Source organism: Nomascus leucogenys, chromosome 8, assembly GCF_006542625.1.
Source record: "Nomascus leucogenys isolate Asia chromosome 8, Asia_NLE_v1, whole genome shotgun sequence".
NCBI lineage: Eukaryota > Metazoa > Chordata > Mammalia > Primates > Hylobatidae > Nomascus > Nomascus leucogenys.
In genome coordinates, this window is record NC_044388.1 from 109,820,322 (window position 1) to 109,845,954 (window position 25,633).

At 56.1% G+C, this 25,633-nt stretch overlaps 1 protein-coding gene across 1 annotated transcript in view; it reads right to left on the reverse strand.

The window, feature by feature from the left end:
* SARDH (sarcosine dehydrogenase) overlaps nt 1-25,633 on the reverse strand; it is a 73,288-nt gene that overhangs the window by 36,636 nt on the left and 11,019 nt on the right. Inside the window, exons 7-13 of the mRNA XM_030818128.1 lie at nt 18,016-18,120; nt 16,417-16,546; nt 12,170-12,256; nt 11,750-11,840; nt 7,448-7,589; nt 4,156-4,239; nt 2,136-2,249 (exon numbers count right to left, since the gene is read on the reverse strand). Of these exons, the coding sequence (XP_030673988.1) occupies nt 2,136-2,249; nt 4,156-4,239; nt 7,448-7,589; nt 11,750-11,840; nt 12,170-12,256; nt 16,417-16,546; nt 18,016-18,120 (753 nt within the window). The remainder of the gene's footprint in view (nt 1-2,135; nt 2,250-4,155; nt 4,240-7,447; nt 7,590-11,749; nt 11,841-12,169; nt 12,257-16,416; nt 16,547-18,015; nt 18,121-25,633) is intronic.

Consider the following 25,633-nt stretch of genomic DNA (forward strand, 5'->3'; position numbering starts at 1 on the left):
AGGTTTACAAATGCCTGGGTGAGGTTTTCAGAATCTTCTATTTTTCACTGTATTTTCTACTTGGTCTTCCCCTTCAGGGCTCAACATGCCCCCCCACTGCTGAGCAGATGTGCCCACCTCATTGTTGTTATGGGAAAAAAATAATCATGACAGCAACAACCACAGCTTCCTGAACAGTTGCCGTGTGTCGGGAAGCTGTTTCATCTCCCCCAAACTCCCTTTGAGTTTACACAAGGGAACTCATATTACCCCTCACGCACCCAGGGAGGCCAGGGATGGTGGCACAGCCAGGCAGTGGCAGAGTTATGGTCCAGCCAGGCTGTGCAGGGGTGCACTGACCCTGACAGCTGGTCACGCAGATCCCTGCCCAGCTCCACATTCAGTGATGCCTCATTGGCAGACTGGATTGAAATCAGCCATGGAGAAAGTATTTACATCAGGGAAATTGGCCAGTGCTACAGAGCCAGCTTCCTCCCCTCTGCCCCAGAGAGCTGGTTGTTAAGCTGTTACCAGCATACCACTGGGACCGTCTGCCTCCTGAGCTCTCCGTGGCTTCTCCAGCCCCGCCAGGCATCACTGTCCTTCAGGACAGGGCTCCCCTTTGTCAGTTTCTGCTGTACCTTTGCTGATGCCACCGGGGCTGCCAACCAAAACCCTCAGCAGCCTCCCGCGCTGGGCTCCTCTAGCGGGCCCGGGAAGCTGCCAGCGCCAAGAACAAGCACGTGTTTCGTGCTTTAGGACGGCTTCAGGCGCTTTTGCGGAGGCCGGATGAAGCCACAAAGCCAAGTTGGCATCTCCCCCGAGCTCCCACATCCTCGAGGGCCAGAGTCCCACAGGCTTTAGAAGCTGTGGGTGCGGAGGTGCCAGACGGAGCCCCGAGCACTCCCTGGGAGGCAGCGACAAGGGACTCGGGCACTGAGCCGGCCCTGCTGCTCAGGCACTTCATGACACACACGCCTCCTCCTTCCTGCAGGAGCCCCCTCTTCCAACGCCTTGAACAGATGTTCTGCCACTAGAGCAAGCTTTGGGGGAGATGGTGGAAACGAACGGCTTCTTCCCTTCAGGACTGGCTACAGAACCCAGTGCGGGACCCAGGGGGGCCCTTGTTCAAAGACCATGAAGAGTTTCAAGGCACTGACAGCAGAGCATGAACCCAAGCTGCGTCCTTCAAGGCAACAGGCGACCGCAGGGTCAGACCCTACCGAAGCCGGGCTTGTGACGGTCCCAGAGGCCCCAGGAAGGAACCCCCTCGTGGATGCCTCCTAAGCTGTCCCTGGGCTCTGAGACTCTGGGCTCAGGCCTTGGCTCTGCTCCTATGTCAGATTCGCAGTGAGAGGTCACGCGTCTCCCTGGGGTGGCACGGGGAACAGCAGCTGTGCTCCACCTGTGAGCACTTTACAACGCGATTGGGCAGGCCAGGGCAGACGCTGGCCTCGCTCCTTCCCGGACAGCTGCGGGGGAGAACGCCCCTGTGTGGTGCAGGCCACTGCAGCGGAGAACCCCAAGACTCCTCACCTCCACCTCCTGCACGTGGAAGACAGGTCCCCAGGCAGGGTCGACGGGCTGCCAGCTGCCCCGTGTGACCAGCCTCGCCTGCCCACTTTGGAGCAAGAGCAACAGCAAGCAGGCTCCAGGCCACGGCCCTCCCAGCTCTGGTTCCCTCTGCTTGTCCCTTGGAGGGGCCCATACGGGGCCTGATGCCCAGGAGCCTCCGGCCACCTTGTCCTGGATCTGCTCTGCGCTGGCTTCCAGGAAGGAGGAACCCCTTCCCCCACCACGTCTCATGCCAGCCTCGGCGCAGCTCCGGAGAGCGGGAGGGGGAGGCTCAGAGCGGTGCAGCCCCGCCGGGCTCCAGCCCGTCGCCTCAGCCCCCACCTCACCCCATCCCCAGCAGCGCCACTTCCGCTCAGGCCTGGCTGCTGGCAAAATCCCGGCACAGAGGGAGGAGGGGGGAGAGGAAAACGCATGAATCCTCCTCAAAATGGAGTCAGCTGAAAAAAGCGTGAATGCAGAGCCTGAAGAGACTCCCGGGGGAGGGGGGCCCCTGCAGGGCCAGCCGAGGGCCGGCGCAATGGGAGGCTCATCTGAGGGACAAGGAGAGGGACGGACCCCCACGGTGGACCCCAGCTACGCACCGTGTCGTGGTGGGGCGGGAAGGCGAAGGTGTACTCGTCCGCCAGCAGCCTGCCGTAGGCGTAGTCCTCGTGCGCGCGGCTCCCATAAGCCCCGTAGTAGTCGTACTCGAGGACCTGGGAAGACAAGACGTGGTCCTCAGCCTCCCTCGTTGGTCCCTCGCCGCTTCCCTCCCCAGAGCGGGGTCCCGCTGAGGCTGTGATGGAGTCAGGCCTGGCCCTGCCCTCGGAGAGCCCTGCACTGAGTGCGAGTGTGTTGCGGACACGGGCGGGGGGCTCCCAGAGGTCCAGGCAACATAGGGGCACAAAGGAGGCAGCAGGGTTGCCTGGTGGGTCTGAGAGCCCAGCCAGGGCCCAGGAGGCTGGAGGAGAATCTGGGTGCACCCAAGGCGGGGAACGACATGGAGAGGTGGTTACCCAGGACCTCAGCCAGGACTGCTCCCTGGAGCCACGGCAATCCCAGGCCCAGCTCCTGCTCTGGGCCAGGCCCTGCGGGAAGTGCCTTACACTCCTACCAGGTGTGCCCCTTTCTACAGATGAGGAGAGTGAGGCGCAGAGAAGTTACATCTCACCCAAGGGCACAGACAAGTCCTGGACTGGGCAGTGGCACGAAGCCAGGCAGGTGCGTGGGCTCCAGAGTCCAGCTTTTCTGCCACTGCCTTGGCCTCCCTGGGATCTGCCCCCATCAGACACCCCACAGCCCCATGCCCCTCCCTGGCCTCTGCTCCTGCAGATAATCCCCCCACCCCCCACCACCTGCCCTCCTAACTGCTGACACGGCACAGCTGTGAAGGCAGGTGCGGGCAATTCTTACCTCCCAGGGCCGGCAGCCCTGCCCATCCGCCCAAGCCTCACCTCCTCATCACACACAGGTGGGAGCCAGTGTGAGGTTGTTAGGGAGTCAGGCTTTGCTGGCATCTCTGCATGGAGTCCCCCCGTCCCCAGCAGGGACATCCCACCCGCTGCAGCCCTGCCAAGGTGTCCTGGACACCCAGGCTGGCTCCCAGGTGGGGGTGCAAAATCTGCCCATCTTGGGACCTGGGGTGTGTTCCTGACTCTCCTCTCCTTGCCCAGGGACAGGGGAGAGGGGCTTCCAGGGCCAGATCTGCCTGGAACACAGTGGGCTGCGCTTCAAGGCAGGGTCTGCCCAGACCCTTCCTCCCCGTAGGGTTCAAGAGGACGGCATGTCCCTAGGGGCCAGCAGGAGAAGAGACGATGACGGGCAACGCTCTGACCTCAGAGCCGAGGCCCCATTAGCCAGCTCTGGCTCCCGTCTCCCCTCCCGATGCCCTGGAGCTCTGGAGCCTGTCTTGGGCTGTGGGTTGCCATGGGGATGGAAGGTGGGTGCACAAGAGGGGACTGGTGAGACGCAGCCCCAGGAAGGGGATTTCGATTTCTGTAAATCTGGATCAAATGCTACCCCTCAGCTGGCCTTAAGGCCTTGCGTCGCCTGCTCCCGAGGGTCTGGGTCCCAGGTTTCACAGCAGGACTGCCTTTGTTCCTCCCTCTGAGGACCCAGGTCCCTGGGAGGCCCCAGAGGACGCCCAGAGTCCAGTCCACTGTGAAACCTCCATGGGAAACTGAGCACCCTGGGTGCATCAACCCACCCAGTGCCTGCCCTCCTACGGACATAAACCAGCAGTCGGAGTGGCCAAAAATAGATGCAGAAGACGCTCCATTCCTCCTGCAATCTGGGGGAGTCTTCTTGCTGTCTCCCCACCACAGGACACCCCTTCTGCTCTGCCTGCAACCCTTCCCACTTAGGCCATGGAAGGCCTGGCCACAGCGGATGGGGAGTGGGGAGGACAGGGAGTGGGGACTGCGTGAACAGCACAAAGAATGCACTGAGCCTTGGGGGCAGGTCGGCAGGGCTGGGCTTCCCATGTGCAGAATAACTGATCATGACAGTGGAACCACCTGGGGAGGCGGGGTACACGGAGGGGCAAGGATGGGGTACACAGAGGGGCAAGGGGGTTGACAGGGCAGGGCCTCCCAGCGGCACAGCCCAGCAGGCGCTACTCACCGGAGCTGGGCCTCGGGGATGAAACCATCCCGGTCGCTCCCAGCCGTGCCGCTCCTGGAACACGCAGCCTTGTTCAAGGAGTTCCTGAGCAGGAGTGGGGAGCAGGCACCTGTCACGCACTGTCCGATACCCCTGCGCGGGGCAGAGTGCCACATCCGCCACCTTACACCCAAGGGTGCGGAGAGCAAGGAGGCCCTGATTCTTGGAACCAGGCCCCCAGCCCAGTGTTTGCAGCTACCCTCACTGCCTCACCCTGAGAACCCCTATGCATAGAATTACCACCTGCCTCGTCTGCCCTCGCCCTGAGAACCCTATCTATAGAATTACTACCTGCCCCGATCTGCCCTTGCCCCAAAAACCCCGTCTATAGAATTACCATCTGCCCTGATCTGCCCTTGCCCCAAAAACGCCATCTATAGAATTATCACCTGCCCCGATCTGCCCTTGCCCCTAGAACCCCCATCTATAGAATTACCACCTGCCCTGATCTGCCCTTGCCCCAGGAATCCCATCTATAGACTTACCGCCTGCCCCAACTGCCCTCACCCTGAGAACCCCCATCTGTAGAATTATCACCTTCCCCTATCTGCCCTCATCCTGAGAACCCCCAGCTATAGAATAGCACCTGCCCCATCTGCCCTGGCCCCGATAACCCTCATCTGTAGAATTACCACCTGCCCTGATCTGCCTTTGCCCTGAGAACCCCCATCTGTAGAATTACCATCTGCTATGGGATGGAATCACATCCGCACATAAATTCATATGTCAAAGGCCTGACCCCGACGTGACTCTACTTGGAGATGGGATCTTTAGGTTAAGTGAGGTCATCAGGGAAGGTTCTAATCCCACACGGCTGGAGCCCTTATAGGAGGAGGAAGCGACGCCAGGGCCCTCTCCCCGCTGCATGAGGACAGTGAGAAGGTGGCCGACTACGAGCCAGGAGATCCCTCTCCAGGAACCCATCGTCCGACACCTTGATCTTGGACCTCCCGGTCTCCGGAAATGTGAGAAAAAAAAGGTCTGTTGAACCCTCCCCACCTGTGGCCTTTTGCTGTGGCTGCCCTCGCAGAAAGATGCACCATACGACCCAGCAATTCCGCTCCCAAGTATGCACAACAGAACCGAGAGTGGGGTTGCAAACAAATTCTGTTCACGCATGTTCACTGAGCTCTATGCACAACCACTAACCAGGGAAGAGAACCCACGTGGCCCTCAGCTGATGAGTGGATCAACAAAGCGTGGTCTGCATACGCCATGGAATATTATTCAGCCATAAAAAGCAACGAAATTTGGACACATTTTATGATGTGGATGAACCTTGAAAACATGCTACAGGAATGAAGCCAGACACCAAAGGTCATGTATTGGATGATTCCCTGCACATGAAGTGACCCGAACAGGCAAATCCATAGAGGCCGAAACAGCTTAGTGGTTGCCGGGGCTGGCGGGAGGAGATGAGGAAGGGCTGTTTACAGGGGATGGTGTTTCCCCGTGGGGTGATGAGAATGTTCTGGAACTGGGTAATGGGAATGGTTGCACAGCACTGTAAATGCACTTAATGCCACTGAATTGTACACTTTAGAGCAGTTAAAGTGGCTCATTTTAAGATCTGCCTACTTAATCACAACAACGAATGTAATGAACACACTAGAGAAACAGAGTGGGAGATTTCTTTAAAAATAAATTTGGTTTGGGAAAAAAAAGAATACCCAGTCTCAGGTTTGGAAGGGCCCTACCCGGGGGCCACCCCCTCTGACTGGAACGAGGCCCCGAGCCCAGGGCTGAGAGGGCCTCGGGGGCCGCATCTGGTGCCGGACGGCCAGCTGAGGGCCTGTCCCAACAGCACCTGCCCTCCCCTCCACCCCCGAGGCTCCAAGAAGGAGGAGGCATGCCCAAGGCCGCAGCATTCATCAGTGACATGGACGTGTCCTCTCTGCCTGCCTGGGATTCTGAGGGGTGGCAATTGAGGGCACAAAATCCACCCACCCCTCAGTGAGCCACGGGGACATCCCACAGGCCACCTTTCCAAGGAGGGAAAGTGTTCATCTCAAGAGTCCATTAAAAGAGGGCAGGCTCCCCTCTTTATAAAAGAAAGAAAGAGAACAAACTTAAGCGGCTGTCAAGTGTCGCAAGAAGGCTGCTAACTAGGAAGGGAAGTCGAGGCGTGGGTGAACCAAGATTTCCCTGGGGGGCAGGGGCATGCTTCAGCCCCTGCCAAGTTTCTTCGGTAGAGCTGCTCGGTTCTGAGGAATGCGTCTGAGCTGACTGCGAGAGGAGCAAACCCTGCATTCACCCAGGGAGGCTTCTGAACTGTCAGGACTGGCAAGGGCGTGATTACTGATTACAAGCCCGGGGGCATGCTAGGGAGACCCCAGGGCCGCGTGTGGCCTGAGATCATAGCTGGTCCACCAAGCCAGGCCAAAGGGCCAGGGCAGCCTGGGAGCCAGCCCTCTAACCACTCTGGGCCTCTCCCCAGGAGGTACAGCTAATACCGGGATCTCTCTTGGGGCCAGACACTGGAATCTCAGATGAGGGAGGCCCCTTCTCCAGTTTAAATGCCACCTGCTCCCTGAGCCTCCCTCTTGCCTCCCTGCCCATCCATCTGTTCAACAAACATCCCCCGAGCACCTCAATGCCCAGGAACCAGAGTGCCTAGGACATGGCCCTTGTTCCCCAGCAAGCAAAGCGTCCAGCACGAGATGGCCAGGGAGAGGGGGAAGGAATGGAGACGGGGCTGGGAGCGTGGGGAAGGAGCTCCTGGGTCTTTGGGGACCCAGAGGAGGGCACAGGGGCAGACCTGAGAAAGGGGCACCTGACAGTGGGTTTCACTGAATGGGTGAGTCGAAGCTCACCAGGGCAGAAGAGCCTCCGCAGCAGGCTCTACAAGCAGGAGCCCCTCTCCCGGGTACGCCATGTTCTGGCTGCTCCCCCAACATGTGGCTGCATACACCCACCAAGACCCCACTCCCCAGGACCCCTGCCCTGTTGGCGCTGCTGCCAGCAGTTGGCGGGGGGTGGGGGGGGTTCCTGGGTGCGTGTTCCTGCTCCTCCACTAGAATGGAAGCCCCCCGGGTGGGAGGGAGCCATTTCCACTTTATTCCCTAACGTCCTTGGCCCTGAGCACTGTGCCCAATACATGGGGGTGCCGGGTTACTACCTGGGGAATGACAGACACCTTGTCACCGCGCCTGACCTGCGGTTGGGGTACGCCTTGCATTTCTGTCACCCTGCTGCCCTGAGGATGTCCCAGATCCTCACCGCCAGTCCCCAGCAGGAGCTGTAGGGGCGTTACCTCGTGCAGCGGGTCTTTCCTCATGTTGCGCCCGGCCAGCGGCTCATCGTGGGGGAAGGCGACAGAGTAGTTCTTGGCGTAGGACTCATGGCTTCGCTCTCGGATCCAGCGGGGGTGATCCGTGAGCGAGTGATGGAAGCGCCTGCCGCAGACAGGGGGACAGGTCACTGCTTTGGGGACGGCCCATCAGGGAAGGGCTGGCCTGGGACCCCGGGCAAGCCTGGACCCCGGTCCCCTCCACCAGAGTCCCCTTTGTGGCTCAGCATTGAGTGGGCCCCTGACTCTCCATTCGCCCCACACTTGGGTGAACTTGGCTTTCCCCCCCAGAGCTACCCCACCCCGGTGGCCCTCAGTGAGTGGGCACTGCGGACAGAGGGCCCAGCCGAGGCTCTCATCCCCCACGGGGGCATGGGGTTCTGGCCTCGCTCTCCACACATTGCTGTCTGCGGCCTAGGTTCCAGTGCTGGGGAGTCCTGGCACCCCCTACATGACTGGGGAGGGAGCGGCCCCTGGGAGGGATGGGCTCAGATCCCCAGAATGCTCTGGGAAGGGTCCATGTGAAGGGTCTTTAAAGTTTAGCCTGGCAATGCGTCAGAACACCAGTGTCTCCCTCCTCGGCAAGAGACCCCCCTTTCCACCCGCCAGCAGGGGAGTGGGGGCAAGGGTGGCCGCCTGTCCCATCAGGCCTCCCCAAGTCTGTGATCCCAAAGCTGGGCCTCGTCTGTGGGTCAGACCAGGGACCCAAGAGGTACAGAGTCTCTGGGGGAAATCCCAGCTGTGGCTGGGGAGCAGCTTCCAGTCCAGCCCCTGGGACCAGAGATGATGTGGCTGCGATAGTTTTGGGTTTGTTCCTTCGAGGCTGGGGACACAGTGTGCAGCCACTGCAGCCCCTGGTGGTGTCCAACGTGAGCCCGGCGGGCCCCACGCGATTTCTCATGGAGCTATGGAGCTCTGTGGCTGCACCTGTGGCCTAGGCCTCTGCTGCCCCTGAGTGGGCAGAGCAGCCAGTGCCCCGCGGCTTGTTCCCTGGTCTCCTCAGACCAGCTGCCCCTCCCGGATCAGACAGTGCGGAACTGCTGGCTGGAGTGAGACCTGGGCCCAGCTGCGTCAGGGCCCTGCAGCCGCCTCCCACGCACAAACCTCCCTGTCAGCCCCCGGCTTTCCCAGCACCCTGCCTCCCCCTCACACTCCACCTGCTAGAACCTCGCTTATCACTCAGGGCTGCCTCAGCAGCCACATCAGAGGCGTTTCTATCCTCAGTGACACCTGTCAGGGCTGATTCTTAGTCTGCACGTAATTCTAGCAAGCAGGATTTTCTGATCTGGACGGGTGGGGAGGAGAGGTGCAGACGTGAGGATTATTATTAATGACATTATCATTAACAGCTGCTGTCACTCATGGCACCCAGCTCCAGTGCAGGCCCAGAGCTGAGTGCTGCCATGGGAGAAAATCCCTCTCTCTTTGTCCCCAGAGCTGCCTTCTGCATGGGACCCAAGATTAACTCTTTCACGTGAGAGGGAAACTGAGGCTCAGAAGGGTCTCACAAGTGTTCACGGTCACACGGCAAGGCCACGGCAAAGGCAGCCCACACCTGCGCCAGGCTACGCTGACGAGGAGCTGAAGGAGGGAGTGATGGAGCCGGTGAAGATCTGGGAGGGTTCTTGGGGGCAGCAGTGAGGTGCACGTCGGGCGGCAGGAGCAGCGAGTGACCTACAGAGTCCCAGCTGCCAATTCTGCCTGTGAGCAAGTGGGCAGAGGGACCAGGCCGGCCCAGACCACCCTCTTCACTTAAATAAAGAGCAACTCTTCCCTGGCTCACCCGGTCCCCAAGGAATTTCCCTGAAAAAAACAGCCCAGCCCACACTCTAGCTCTGCCTCTGTTGGGTACTGGGCCAAGTGTCCACATGCATGAGCCTCAAGTGCACTCCAAGAGGGTGGTACATTGTTCCCATTTTCCAGACGGCGAAACTGAGGCTCAGAGAACAGGAGCAACTGACCAAGGGCCATATAGCTGACAGACGTGGGGCTGGAGTGACTGCCTCTTATCTGATTTCAAAAGGAACTCACGCGCAGGGCAGCTGCCGTGGCCTGGAAGCTGCCTGGTACCCGGCCAGCCTTGGGACCCTCACGCGCAGCCTGGAGCCCAGAGAGGCCCTGCATCCAGGGACAGCTCTGGCTGCCTGGTCTCCCGGGACGCCCCCTCGCTGTGCGTGTCTCCCATGTGTATGATGAAGGACGACCCAGGTGTGTTCTGGCTCTGGCCTGAGGGGAACAACCAGGAGTCTCTGGGCAGGGGAAAGCTCCGTTCTGGCGCCGATGCTCTCTGTTCGCTTTCTTTTCTGGGTCTTTCAATGACTTTCTCAGGCACCTCCTTCCTCTCCTCGCTGTGTCTCTCTCCTGCAGGGTCTGTGTCTTGTCTCTGTCCCCGGGCACAGGCCCGAGGTGGCAGAGCATTGCATTAGCGCTACAGCCCCTGGGGGCCGGTGGCTGGTCCTGCTGGTGGCGGCCGTCCACTCTGGCACACTGAAGGGGATTGGAAGCCCCACATCAGTGACGGCTGGGCTGAGGATGGCATTAGCCTGTGTGTCCTGGGTGCCACCAGCCAGGCTGCTTGGCAGGGGTCTGGGACCAACAAGGTGGGTACTCCTCCTCCTGCTGTACTCCAGCTCTCAGCGGCCCCCGACCTGTGCCCTTGGCTCCCAGCCCCACAGCAGCCCATGGCACACTCCCACCAAAGTCTCAGTGATGGAAGGAAGACAGCTGACCCAGGGAGGCCCAGGCCTGTCCCCAACTTGCCAGGGGTCGCCTCAGGGCCTCTGCCAGCCCATGAGCAAACATCCTGCCTGCTGAGTGCGTGACTAGGCCCCAGGTCAGGAGCTGGGCAGGCTGGGCAGCTCCATTTTGCAGCCGAGGACACAGAGGCACAGCGAGGCCACACAGAATCTGGTTGGTGGGTTCCAGAGCTGGAGTCCCCAAGGAAGGCCAGGGCATGAAGACTGTCCCTCCTGGGGAGGGAGCTGGGTCCCTACCTGGCTCTGGTTCAAAAGCTGGGTGACTTCAGGCAAGTCACCTCCATTTTGCTGTTTGTAGCAGGAGGGGCCTGAACTGGCCCTTCCTTGAAGTCCTTTAGAGCTTTATCATTTCCGGAACATTCCTCTCTTGGGAGAGTGCAGGGGCGCAGGCCCAGATGGGCTCTGAGTCAGCCAGAGGAGGCTTCACTGTGTTAGGCGCCATGGAGGGGTGGCAGCTGGGGTACCTCAGTGTCACTGTCTGTCTCTGTGGGGTCAGACATTCTCCCCCACAATGGGCGTAATGTCCTCATCAGGCCAGGAAAGGACTAGGTCAGCAGAGGCGAGGGGTGCACTGAGCTGAGCCAGGCCTTCTCCCTCCGGAGCCCACCCCACCTACTGCCTCCCCAGGGAGGCTGTCCACCAGCAGCAGCCGGGAGCAGAGTGGGCTGGAGAGACCAGGAGGCCGGCCTCCCTCCAAGCGGCCCTGCCTCGACAGCCACCCCACAACGTACAGGGTGCGGCCCAGGCCACAGGCCCTGCTGTGTGGGTCGGAGAGGCCACTGCCATGGGGACGAGACACAGGAGGAGCCTCCCTCTTTGCTGGGGAGCGCCTGCACCACTGTCCTGTGCTCTGCAAGAGATGGCCCTGACTGGCAGAAGGCCATCGGGCTAGGCTGCCGTCACTGGCTCTGGCCACCAGCACCCCAGTCCATGCATCAGCTGGGGATGACTTAGCATTTCCATGTGCAGACCCCGTGCCGGGCGCCTCACCAGCATAAATGCCCTCCCTGCTCCCAAAACCTCTGCAGCCCCTCCCCATCACCCTGCATTAGAGACGAGGAAGTGGCTTGCACTGGGTCTCATTCCTGGCCACTTTGTCAGTGTACGATTGAACGGGACAGCCAGGGCTACCTGCCTGCAAGCCGCGGCACACACACTCAGAGCAATTTTCCCAGCTCAGCCCTGCTCCCTCCTGCCCCCAGGCCTCAGTCTCCCCATCTGTGAGGTGGGGTGATGCCATCCCACTGATGACTCCAGAGCTGTCCAGGGGCTCAGGCAGGACCCTGGGACAAGAGATCTTGGAAGTTGTAAAGGGGCGTGGACCTGCCCCCCCAGCCACCCCCTCAGCACTGCCCACCTTCTGCTGGTGGCCTTCCTCCCTCACTGCTGCCCCTTCCAGGAAGCCACTTGGATTTCAGGCAAGGCTCCTTTCTAAGTAGCCCTCACTGTTTACCCCACCCCACCTCTCCTGAGTGGCGGGCCCTGCCCTTAGGTCCCAACGGGCACTTGCCTGATGTCATAGCCATGCATGTCCTTCTCTGGGCGCCCATGGATGATCCAGTGGGCCAGCTCCTGCCCACAGCCACCACCCAGCATCATTCCTGGCAGGAAGAGAAGCACAGGGCTGCGGTCTGCCACCCATCCGCCACCCATGTCCAGTCCCGTGCCCCCATCTCCATGGACAGCACAGACACTCCAACTCCAAGCCCTGCTCTCACACCTGGGGTGCTGCGCGCCTCCCGACTGGACTGCTGCTGGACTGGGCCCTGGCACAGGTGCACTCTGGGAAGCAGGAGGGGCTGGACTCCCCAGCCTCTCCTGTCTCCACCACTGTCGGGGACCACGGTGCTCCTGCGCCCGCCTCCCCCAGAGCTCTGGGAATGACAGGACCTCCCTCTTGGGGACCAGGAGGGCTGCTGCCTGGACTCACCCGCGCTGTTGAAGCCACAGCCCAGGAAGAACCCTCGGAGCTCAGGTGCCTCCCCCATCAGGGGCTTGTGGTCTGGCGTGAAGGATTCTGAAAGGAGAGAGAAGCCTGGAGTCCCTTTTGCAGTGCACACACTCTTGGGGTGGGGTCTTCCAAGAGAGCAGTGATCAGGCAGGGGTCTGCAGGTGCCCCTCCACCCAAACCCTCTCCCTCCTCTAGGCCCTGCTCAGCGCCACTTCCTCATGGGGGCCTCCCCGCTGGCTCCTGCCTGTGCTCTCCGAGCCCCTCCACGTGTGCTTAGAACCAGCTGATGGCGACCTGGCGGGGTTCTGCCTGGTGGGGTCCCGCTCTGTCTTGTGGCCATTGTCCTGCCGACAAGGAGCCTTTCTCTGACCCTGGAGACCACGCTGCGGCTCCCCACTGCACCAGCGTCCTGCTGTGTCCCTGCCAGAGACTTGTCACTCCTGCCCACTGGACCTTGAGAGGGCAGGGACCAGTGTTCTCACTCCACGTCCCCCGGCCTAGCACAGGGTCAGAGCCCAGCAAGTGCAGGTGCTTGATAAATGTTTGTTGAGCCAACAAAGGCTCCCAAGTTCTGCGGGGGAGGAGACCAATGTCCCGCTCCAGCGGCCATCGCTGAGCCTCAGAAGCCAGGACACGGTGGGAGGGGAACCCTGGCTCTCTGCAGCCACAGTCCTGGATTCAAACCCTGCTCCACTCCTTCCTATCTGTGTGGCATTGGGCAAGTCACTTCGCCTCTCTGAGCAAGGCTTAGCGTCCTAGTCTATAAAACTGGAATAGCAGAACCTCCAGAGGGCTGTGCGCTCGCCAGCCCACAGACATTCATGTCCTGGGCTTGGCCCTGGGAGGCAGCGCTGAGCAGGACGTGTCCCAGCCCTCCAGGAGCTGAGGGAGGGAGGGACAAATACTTAAATAAGCAAAAAACAGACGGTCTGGTAAAGAAAATACGACGAGCTGAGGGCCACGTGTCACTGAGGTGCTGGCTGCTACTGTTGGTGCCCCACAGAACACTGTGTTAGACTCTAGAAGAGGAAGCGGCCGGCCCTGGTCTGAGGGACCCCAGGGCACTTCGTTTGTGAACAATGATGCAGGGATGGCTCCAAGTCTGGGGGGGTCATCCTCTGCATGCAGACCAGGAGCAAGCGCCATCCCGCTCCCTGGAGGGCTATCAGGGCCCCCAAGCTAGGAGCTGAGGGGGCAGAGAGCCACAGGGAGCCTGGGCTGAGAGCCTGGCCAGGAGAGGCAGAGCTCTTTGAGGGGCAGAAGGTGGCAGGGCCACTGCAGGGGAGGATGGAAGAGGAAGGCCAGAGGGTCAGGGCCCTACGTGGAGGGCCTGGGTTATCAGGGCAGAGGGCAGAGGCCGGAGCAGCCATCTGGGTGAGAGACAAAGAAGGCTCCAGAGAAGGTGATGATGGGGCAGAAAGAGTGAGCTGAGGCTGGGTGCAGTGGTTCACGCCTGTAATCCCAGTACTATGGGAGGCCAAGGCAGGCGGATGTCTGGAGCCCAGGAGTTCAGCACCAGCCTGAGTAACATAGTGAGACGCCATCTCCACAGAAACATCAAAAGATTAGCCGGATGTGGTGGAGCGAGCCTGTAGTTCCAGCTACTCAGGAGGCGGAGAAGGGAGGATGGCTTGAGCCCTGGAGGTCGAGACTGCAGGGAGCCAAAATCACACCACTACTCTCCAGCCTGGGTAGCACAGCAAGACCTTTAAAAAAACGTGGTGGGGGAGGTAACCTGGGCTGGGTTTGGGGATGGCCCAGGGAGCACCTTGGGAGGGCTGGAACTATTTCCAGGCCCAAGGAGGGCAGGAAAGAAGCTCTGAACAACCTCACAGGGAATCTGTGGGGAGCGCTAACAACAGCTAGCAGGGGGGCAGCTGCAGGGAACAAGGGTCTCTTGGATGTTTCACAAATGACTCAGGCGGGTTGAGTAAACCGAGGACACATGGGACCTCCAGGCAGCATGGCCGGGGGCCAGGCCTGCAGCTCCCACCCTGACCTTGGTGAGCTCCACCATCCTGGAATGAGAGCTCTGCCTGCCCTCCGAGGCGCTCCCTAAGTCACGGGGTCCTGGGACTTCCCTGCTCTTTCCTGGAGGTCAAAGGCCATTGGCCGTGCCTGGCAAGGAGAAATGCTGATTCCCCACGAGTCTCCCATCCAGCCGACAGACCAGTTCCAAGATGTCCTTGCCTGCACGTCTTCCCCAAAATAGGGCTTTGTGGGGAGTACCGGCTCCCCAGGCTAATTAAAATAAGAGAGAGGAAGAGAAAGATAGAGATAGACAGAGAGACGCCTGGGGTTATCTGTGCCCCTGGGATTCTTCCAGGTCTGTGTTTCTCGCTGCCAGGCCCACGCAAGCTGGTGGGGGTCGGGGGGTCGCAGGGGTGGGGGCAGTGAGTCACAGCCATGTGCTCCCACCCTGCACGCTGCCCTGGCCCCTGGGGCTCCATCTGCTTCTCCCCGGGGCTGCACTTCACACCAAAGGCTCCCATAGGAGTCGAATCCATTAAAGTAGCCCCTGCCGATGGCTGAGCAGATGCTGAGCGTGCCAGGACAGAGGGGGCTGGACTCCCCAGCGGGCCACAGCCTTTCTGTGTTGGGACTCTTCCCTGTCCTTAGGGCCCTCGTCCGCTTCCTGCATGGCCCGTGGAAGTCCCTGGGCTCCCCGCTTCATGCCGCCCACGTCTATTCAAATGCCGTCTACAGCTGCTGGGCCTGGCCCATGCCCTGCACCGCCCCTGTGGCTTCTCGTCCCTAGGTCACCCTGCCGAGTCAGTGCTCCGTCACCATCTCACAGATGCACCTGCTCCGGAGGGCACGCACTCCAGTGCCCTTCACTAAAGGCACAGAGAGACTCACCAGGCTTCTGACACGAAGTTTCCCTGGGGGCAACACTGTATCTTCCTGAACCTCTCTCCCAGCCCTGAAGCGGGGCCAGAGCTCCCCCCACCAGGAAGCAGCGGGGAACACCATGTGATTCTGCTGGAACCCTGATGTGGGGGATTCTCTGTGCCCACCTGGTGCTCCCCTGCCCAGATCACGTATCCGCGGCAGGCCCAGCGCCGACTCGCCCTCCAGGGCCGGGCTAGGCTGCCCCTCCTCCCGGCCGCCCGTCTGTGTCCTCAGGCTGTGGCCACCCAGTCACCCCATGCCTCCTGTCAGAGCGCCCACCCACTGGCTGTGGTCAGTGACTTGGATTGGGTCTCCTCTGCCAGAAGGAGGGCACTGGCCCTGAGCGTGCCTGCCTCTGGCACAGACGAAGTGCCACTTAATGTAGAATGAATGCCCTCATGAAGGAACGCTGGTGCTCTGGGGTCACTGGTAGCTCCTGGACTGCCCCACACTCAATTCAAGGACGTCTGGCTCAAAGTCCCGTGGCTATAAACACCGGGGTGCCAAGGTCAGCTCCAGCCCCTCCTGCTTCCCAGGGAGTGCACCTTTGCCAGGGCCCAGGCCAGCAGCCTCAGCCCCACACCCGCCCCCTGGGGCAGAGCCTTCCGGGCTCCCCAGGCCAGCAGGGTGGGGCAGGGCTGAGCTGCCCTGCGGATGACCCACGTGGGGCATCTGGGAGCTGAGCCCACCTTTTTGCTCCAGCCTCCTCCAGCTAAGTTCTCCTGGGGCTAGCAAGGAGGGCCAGAGTTAGGGGAATCTTGGCACAAGAGCCTTCCCCTGCTGAGCTGGCCTCCAGGTGCAAGCCGCCAAGAACAGCGGGGAGGCCAGCAGCATGGGGTCCTGGCCAGGGCAGTGCTCTCTGGGAGTGGTGGGGGCTGGAGCTGGAGGCAGGACCGGGACTCACAGCTGTATAAGCCTCTCATCAGGGAAGGTCTCAGCCCTTCCATTCCTGCCTCAGCCTCACAGGGTGCTGGGATGTGGCCCACTATTCCCATTTTACAGATGAAAACACAGAATTCCAGGGACAAGTCGAGTCTAAGAATGAAGAAGCCCATGTGGGGAAGGCAGGACCAGCCACCCTTGAGGCAGGAGGAGGCTCTGGCCTCGTGCTTGGGGCAGATGACAGCCCTCGTGAAGCCCAGGCCTCTTGCCCGTAGAGAGGAATAAAGGCCACACCTAGCACCCAGGGCTGCTGGAGCTGTGCAGCAAGAGGGCCCGGAGACAGCCCTGGGTCCCCTGTGTGACACAGGCTGGCCTCACAGAGCATCACTACTAACAGTCGTCAGACCAAATGACCCACGGACGCCCACCCCAGCTCCGAGGCTCTCACTCACCAGGGCCGCAGACCGTGGACTTGATTCCTGTCTTCTCCAGCACAGGGACCCTGTTGATGGCGCCTTCAATGTGTGGGGTGAACACCTCCCAGTCCAGGTCAAAGAGGCCGAAGGCAAACTTGTCTGACACCTGCCAAGGCAGGGCAGGGGGACGTCTCCTTTGTCCCCAAGAAGGCCATGCATCCCCATGCCAAACCTGCCTTGTGATGGCTGCCAGGCCAGCCTCTGCTGAATCAGATGTGTTAGAGGGCTGGTGGTCACCCACACGTCCCGGTCGTTTGTCTCCCCCACCCACCAACCCATCAGCGAGGTCTGTCTGCTCCCCCTCCCCACCCCAGCCCAGGCCTCCACCCACTCCCCTAGATCCCACCATGCCCCTTCCCTACTCACAAGCCTCCTCTGGCCCCCTGCGGCTCACAATGGCCCCAAAGCCCTGTATGGCATGTGCCAGCCTGCCTACCTCTACCACTGGGCCCGCCACCCGGACCTTCCTGCAGCTGTTTGGGAAGAGCAAGCTTGTGTGAGCTCAAGGCCTTCACCCCTCACTGGGGCAGTTCTTCGCCCAGACCCGGCACGCTGGTTTGTTGCCTCGATGCAGGGCTCTGCTTGGATGTCCCCTCCCTAAAAAACTCTGCCCTGACCACCCATCTAAAGGATATCCTTCTGCTCCAGTCTCTCTAGGCTGATCCTTAACCTGCTAATTTTATTCAGTGCACAATCATCTTCCAGAATTTCATTCCTTGTTCGTTTGTTTGTTTGTAACAGTCTCACTCTGTCACCCAGGCTGGAGTAAAGTGGTGCGATCTTGGCTCACTGAAACCTCCATCTCCCGGGTTCAAGTGATTCTCCCGCCTCAGCCTCCCAAGTAGCCAGGATTACAGGTGCCTGCCACCACGCCTAGCTAATTTTTGTATTTTTAGTAGAGACGAGATTTCACCATGTTGGCCAGGCTGGCCTCAAACTCCTGACCTCAGGTGATCCACCCACCTCAGCCTCCCAAAGTGCTGGGATTACAGGTGTGAGCCATCTTGCCAGCCATTTGTTTATTGTATGTCTCCCAACCAAAATATAGGCACCCAGAGTCAGGGACTTTTATCTTAGTTTCCCTCTTTCTCCAGAAATTAAAGCAGTTTTTAGCCCAAAGTAGCCACTCAGTCGTTCCACGTGTGGACTAAATGCATATACACATAGAACAGGGCTGCAGGGCTGCCCTAACCCCAGAAGCTGCCTGGGGAACAGGGCAGGCCAGGGGAAATGCCGCTGCAGCAGCTGGCTGGGAGGGCAGTGTCATTTGCTGAAGGACATGGGACTTGTGTGCTCTCATGCCCTTCTGAGGTCATCACTCCACAGTGCATAGCCCTTCACTGTTGATGTTTTGAGGCAAAGCCCTCCAGCTGCCCTGGTTCTGTATTTGACTGCCCGCCAGGACCGTCAGGGTAAGAGCAAGATGGCTTTGTGCTCGGTGGGGCCAGGGGACCGGCCACTTCTCGGGTGTGCCTCTGAGGAGCTTCAGGAGGGTAGACTTCCTGAAAGAGGCCCTCTCCATGCTGAGATGCAGCCCCAACTCCCTCCCATTATCCCAGGGCCCTGGCATCTTACCTCCTCCCAAAAGATGGGGTTGGCCTCATAGCCACCCACAGACAAGGCATCCCCTTGGAGGCGGAGGTAGACAGAGGCATCGTGATCACGGACGTTGGGCATGTTCTGGAAGGCAGAGAGAGAGGCCTTGGCATCAGCCAGACTGGGTGGGGACTTGGTTCCCCATGCCCCCTGGTGGGCCAGCACCTCCACCCAGGGTCATGGGCTCGAGATGGTCCTCCTCGTTGTAGGACCCTGAGGACAGAGTGGACACGGGGCCTCGAGTTACACACAGTGAACGGGTCACTGCCATTCAAGCCTCTCCTTCCCCAAATCCCATAAAATAACAGCAAAAGGGGAAGAAGGAAGAAGGAATGGATTGAGGATGAGAGCAAGGGAGGGAGGGAAGCAAAACATATAACCCACAAAGATGAGAGAACAGGCAGAGGCAACAGCAGAGGAGGGGAGATTCCAACCAACCCTGGAGGATGCAGAGTGGATGGAGGAGGGGTGAGCCTTAGCTGGGGCTGGAGGAGAGGGAGATTGAGCAAGGCAAGCCAGCGTGCCCCTCCTGCCTCCTCTTGAATCTTCAGAGCCATCCCAGGTCCCTCTGCAGGGGGTGATGTGCTTGCTCATGTATGGAAGGATCTTCCTCAGGAGAGGTGGGTCCTGAGAGGCTCCAGACGTGGGTAGTGTGGACTGCCATCCCCCCAGCCCCCCACCCCAGGAGCAGATTGGAGACTCTTCTGTGAGACACGGAGAGGCCCAGGGAAGACTTGAGATGCTGACACCAGGGTCCCTCTAAAAGCAAAGGGCTTGCCGCCCAACCTTCCTGAGAGGCTCTCCAGTCCTCCCCTCCAAGCCTCCAATCAGACTGCCGCTCACTCTCTCATAAAAATTAAACCACAAGGCCAGGCACGGTGGCTCACACCTGTAATCCCAGCACTTTGGGAGGCTGAGGTGGGCGGATCACGAGGTCAGGAAATCGAGACCATCCTGGCTAAGATGGTGAAACCTCGTCTCTACTAAAAATACAAAAAATTAGCTAGGTGTGGTGGCAGGCACCTGTAGTCCCAGCTATTTGGGAGGCTGAGGCAGGAGAATGGCATGAACCCAGAAGGCGGAGCTTGCAGTCAGCCGGGATCGCGCCACTGCACTCCAGCCTGGGTGACAGAGCAAGACTCTGTCTCAAAGTAAATAAATAAATAAATAAAACAAACAAAACCACAGGCCAGGCACAGTGGCTCACGCCTGTAATCCCAGCACTTTGGGAGGCCGAGGCGGGTGGGTCACCTGAGGTCAGGAGTTCGAAATCAGCCTGGCCAACATGATGAAACCCCATCTCTACTAAAAATACAAAAAATTAACCAGGCATGGTGGTGCGCAGCTGTAATCCCAGCTACTCAGGAGGCTGAGACAGGAGAATGGCTTGAACCCGGGAGGCGAAGGTGGCAGTGAGCCAAGATTGTGCCATTGCTCTCCAGCCTGGGCAATAAGAGTGAAACTCCATCTCATAAATAAATAACCACAAACCATAACAAGAGCATCAAGATTACCAGAAGATGGTGTATTTGTGTGTTCTCACACTGCTAATAAAGACACACCCAAGACTGGGTAATTTATACAGCAAAGAAGTTTAATGGACTCACAGTTCCACATGGCTGGGAGGCCTCACAATCCTGGTGGAAGGCAAATGAGGAGCAAAGGCATGTCTTACATGGCGGCAGGAAAGAAAAAGAGCATGTGCAGGGGAACTCCCTTTATAAAACCATCAGATCTCCTGAGACTTATTCCCTACCATGAGAACAGTATGGGGGAACCACCCCATGACTCAGTTATCTCCACCTGGCACCACCTTGACATATGGGGATTATTACAATTCAAGGTGAGATTTGGATGGGGACACAGCCAAACCGTATCAGAGTGAAAGACAGTGCTATGAAAAAGGAATCTAAGATGAAGAAAGAGGTCTTTAAATTAGATATGATAGTCAAAATTTAAAATTCAATGGAAGGGCCAGATAAGGCTGGGGCCATCATATAGCGATTAGGCTAAAGAAAAAGACAACAAAACAGAAATCAGGAGTGGAAAAAAATAAGAAAATCAGAAGGTCCATCTTGAAAGTTCAACATCCATTTTACAGGGGTTGCAGAAAGAGAAGACAGAGAAAAATGGAGTCGAGAAAAATGTCCAAGTGACAATCCAAGAAGAGTCCTCCGATTGAAAAATCACGCATTCATATGGAAGGGCCCAAGAGTGCCCACCAAGCCCTGGGCCTGGACAGAGGCCTGCACCAAGGCTACGCCGTGGGAAACATCACAACACCGGGTGGCCAGCAGGGCCATCAACAGGGGACCGCATCGCTGGAGGCTGGAAGGCATGGAGCAAACTCTTCAAACGTCTAACGGATGATTTTCAACACAGAATTCTAGATCCTGTCAAGCCATCAATCGAGTGTAAGAAAAGAATAAAGGCTTTTTCAGACATTCGTGGACACAAAACATGTACTTCTCACATACTCCTTTGCAGTAAACAGCCAGAGAACACGCTGTGACAAAAGGAGGGAAATTAGCCCAGAAAGAGTGAAAGCCATGGCTCCAGCAGGGAGGCGTGAAGAAGGCCCTGGAGTAACAGCTTAGACCACACAGCGGTCAGTCCGAAAGGGAGCGGAAGATCTGAAGGCAGCAGGAAGTCCTCCAGGGGAGGGAAATGGGACTTAGAGGCGTTAAGTGGTTTATCTGATGTGTGTGCATATTCAGAAAATAGTATCAATAGTATCAATATGTTTGACAGATCCCTTGACACAATTGGGGAAAAATAGTGACAGTTATGTATACACGTGCAAATACCCTCAACAAAACAATAGCAAAACTGAATCCAGCAATATAAAAAAGGGATGATACACCACGGCCAGACTGGACGTGGTGGCTCATGCCTGTAATCCCAGCACTTTGGGAGGCCGAGGCGGGAGGGTCACTTGAGGTCAGGAGTTCGAGACCAGCCTTGGCAACACGGTGAAACCCCATCTTACTAAAAATACAAAAATCAGCTGGGTGTCATGGCACATGCCTGTAATCCCAGCTACTCAGGAGGGTGAGGCAGGAGAATTTGCTTGAACCCAGGAAGCAAAGGTTGCAGTAAGCCAAGATCACACCACTGCACTCCAGCCTGGGCAACAGAGTCTCACTCTGTCTCAAAAACACAAAACAAAACACCATGGCCAACTGGAATTTATCCTAGAAATGCGAGTTTGGTATAATGTATGAAAACCAATCAATAGAATACACCACAACAACAAGGTACAGGACAAAAACCACATATTCATCCCAGTAGATGCATAAGAAATATTTGACAGAATCCAACATCTTTAATGATTTTTTTTAAAAAAAGCCTCAACAAACACTTAACAAACTTGGAAGAAGGGAACTTCCTCAAAGTGCTGAAGGGTATCTACAAAAACCCACATCGAATGTGATACTTCAAGGAAGAAGGATGGCAGATTTCCCCCCAAGATCAGGAATAAGAGAAAGATATCCATTCTTACCCTTTCTACCCAACATTGGAGGTGTTAGCCAGGGCAGCAATTAGGCAGCAAAACTAACAAAAGGCACCCAGATTGAAAAAGAAGAAGTAAAAATATTCCTATTTGCAGATAATAAGGTTTTGTATATACAAAATCCTAAGGAAACCACTAAAAAACTACTAGCGCTCTCTCTCTCTCTCTTTCTCTCTTTCTTTCTGACAGTGTCTCACTCTATCGCCCGGGCTAGGGTGCAGTGGTGCCATCTCAACTCACTGCAACCTCCACCTCCTGGGTTCAAGTGATTCTCCTGCCTCAGCCTACCGAGTAGCTGGGATTACAAGCGCGTGCCACCACGCCTGACTAATTTTTGTATTTTTAGTAGAGACAGGGTTTCACCATGTTGGCCAGGCTGGTCTTGAACTCCCGACCTCAAGCAATCCACCCACCTCAGCTTCCCAAAGTGCTGGGATTATAGGCGTGAGCCACTGGGCTCAGCCAAAAAACTAATATATTTCTATACTCTAGCATTGAATAATCTGAAAAGGAAGTTAAGAAATAATTTCATTTACAATATCATCAAAAATAATAAATATGCTTAGGAACAAATTTGACAAAAGAATTGCAAAACTTGTACTCTAAACACTAGAAAATACTTTTGAAAGAAATTAAAGAATACCTAAATAAATAGAAAGACATCTCATGTTCATGAAATGAAAGACTTATTTTTGTTAAGCTGACAACACACCCCAAATTGATCTATAGCTTCAACACAATGCCTGTCAGAATCTCAGCTAGTTTTTTTGAAGAAATTAAATAGCTGACACTAAAGTTCATACAGAGATGCAAGGGACCAAGAATACTCAAAACAATTTTGAGGTTGGGCGCGGTGGCTCACGCTTGTAATCCCAGCACTTTGGGAGGCTGAGGCGGGCGGATCACGAGGTCAGGAGATCGAGACCACAGTGAAACCCCATCTCTACTAAAAATACAAAAAATTAGCCGGGCGTGGTGGCGGGTGCCTGTAGTCCCAGCTACTCGGAGAGGCTGAGGCAGGAGAATGGCGTGAACCCGGGAGGCGGAGCTTGCAGTGAGCTGAGATTGCGCCACTGCACTCCAGCCTGGGCGACAGAGAGAGACTGTCTCAAAAAAAAAAAAAAAAAAAAAAATTTTTGAAAAGGAAAAACAAAGTTGGAGGATTCACACTTCTTGATTCCAAACTTACCGCAAAGCTACATAATCAAGACAGTGAGGTACTAAATAAGGATAGACCTACAGATCAATGGATTAGAATTGAGAGCTGAGAAATAAACCTTCTTCTGCCAGCGTGGTGGCTCACGCCTGTAATCCCAGCACTTTGGGAGGCTGAGGCGGGTGGATCACGAGGTCAGGAGATGGAGAGCATCCTGGCTAACATGGTGAAACCCCGTCTCTACTAAAAAATACAAAAAATTAGCTGGGTGTGGTGGCAGGCACCTGTAGTCCCAGCTACTTGGGAGGCTGAGGCAGGAGAATGGCAGGAACCCAGGAGGCAGAGCTTGCAGTGAGCAGAGATTGCGCCACTGCACTCCAGCCTGGGCAAAAGAGCAAGACTCCGTCTCAAAAAAGTAAAATAATAAAAAAAAAACCTTCTTCTTGAGAGTCAATTGATTTTCAACAAGGGTGCTAAGACAATTCCTTGGGGGAAAGCAGACTTTGCAAAAAATGTTGCTGGGCCAACTGGATAGCCACATGCAAAAGAATGCAGTTGGACCCCTACCTCACACCATGCACAAAATTTAACTCGAGATGGACTACAGACATAAGTATAAGAGCTAAAACTATAAAAGCCTTAGAAGAAAATATTAGAAGTAAATCTTTATAGTCTTGGGTTGGGAAATGTCTTCTTAAATATGACACCAAGAGCACAAATGACAAAAGGGGAAAAAAAGAGATGAATTGGACATTACTAAAATTTAAAACTTGTGCTACAAACCATACCATAAAAAAGTGAAAAGGCTTTGTAATGACTTATGGATTCTGGGGGAAAAAAAGAAAGTGAAAAGACAACCACTGAATAGAAGTTTCAACCACTGAATGGAAGAAAATGTTCATAAATCATGTATGTAACAAAGGACCTGTATCCAGAATATTTAAGGAACTCCTACAACTCCATAAAAAGATAAGCAACCCTATTTTTAAATTGGCAAAGTGTCTGAGTAAACATTTCTCCAAAGAAGATATACAAATAGTTAGTAAGCACATGAAAAGATGCTCCACCTCATTAGTCATTAGGGAAATGCAAATCAAACCCACGGTGAGACACCACCTCACACCTTCTAGGATGACCAGCATAAAAAAAGACAAAAAATAACAAGAGTTGGTGAGGATGGAGGGGAACTGGAACCCCTCCGTATACCTCACTGGTGGGAATGTAAAATGGTGCAGCTTCTTTGGAAAATAGTCCGACGGTTCGTTGAAATGTTAAATAGAGTTACCATATGACTCAGTAATTCCACTCCAATGTATAGACTGAGTATTCCTTATCTGAAATGCTTGGGACCAGCAGTGTTTCACATTTTTTATTTTTTTGGATTTTGGATATTTGCATTATACTTAACCTGTTGAGCATCCCCAAACCCAAAATCAAAATCCAAAATACTCCAGTGAGCATTTTATTTGAGCATCATGTTAGTGCTCAAAAAGTGTTGGATTTTGGAGCATTTTGGATTTTCGGATTTGGGGTGCTCAACTTGTATAAACTCAAGAGAAATAACAACATAGGTCCCCACAAAAACGTGCATATGGATGTTCACAGCAGCACTATTCAAAATAACCAGAAACGAGAAACACCAAATGTCCACCAGTGGGTGAATGGATAAAGTGCATTCTATCCACACAATGGAGTATTATTCAGCTGCAAAAAAGAATGAAATACTGATACGTGTACTACACGGACAAACTGTGAAAACACAACACCCGAAAGAAGCCAGACATCGCGTGATTCCATTTATACTAAACGTCCAGAATAGGAAACTCCATCGAGGCAGAAATCAGATTTGGGATTGCGTAAGTCTGGGGATACAGTGGGAAATGGGGAGTGATTGATAAGGGGTATGGGTTTCGGGGCATGGAGATAATGTTACACACACATAACAGTTACAGAAGAAACTGAGCAGCTGGGACAAAAACTATTAATAACTCCAAGAAACACAAAAAGTTGGACACTACTTGCTCAGGAATTAACAATGTTTACATAATCAGCTGGGCATGGTGGCTCACGTCTGTAATCCTAGCACTTTGGAAGGCCGAGATGGGCAGATTGCCTGAGCTCAGGAGTTCGAGACCAGCCTTGGCAACATGGTGAAACTCTGTCTCTACTAAAATACAAAAAAAATCAGCCGGGCGTGGTGACAGGCGCCTTTAATCCCAGCTACATGGGAGGCTGAGGCACAAGAATTGCTTGAACCCAGGAGGCGGAGGTTGCAGTGAGCCGAGACTGTGCCACTGTACTCCAGCCTGGGAAACAAAGTGAAACTCTGTCTCAAAAAAAAAAAAAAAAAAAAAGAGCAATGTTTACATAATCATAATATTGCAGGCAGGAACTACTGATTTAACCAATAAACAAACCAAACCAAACAAGACCGTTTAGAAAGCAAGCAGGCCTGGTGTCCACCTCCACTGTGGCCCCTCTGCACGCGAGGAACAGCCTTCTCTCAATCCCTCTGTCACCTGCCCCCGAACTGGAGATGAGCACAGGGAGATGTGACCCCTGTCCCGTCTCCGAGAGCAGGAAAGGGGATGTGCAGAGACCAGAAGGGACATTCTGGCAGATGCTCCATCCCTCTCCGCCAGGATCCCAGGAGTCCTGTTCATTGGAATAAGAATATCTGCACCAGGGGATCGTTGTCAGGCAGCACATAGAAGTTCCCAGTAACTGAGCACTGTTTAAAAATAATAATAGCCAGGCGAGCTGGCTCACACCTGTAATCCCAGGACTTTAGGGGGCTGAGGCAGGAGGATCGCTTGAGCAGTTTGAAACCAGCCTGGGCAACATAGCAAAACCCATCTCTATAAAAAACAGCCAGGAGTGGTGGCACATGCCTGTAGTCCCAGCTACTCGGGAGGTGGAGGTGGGAG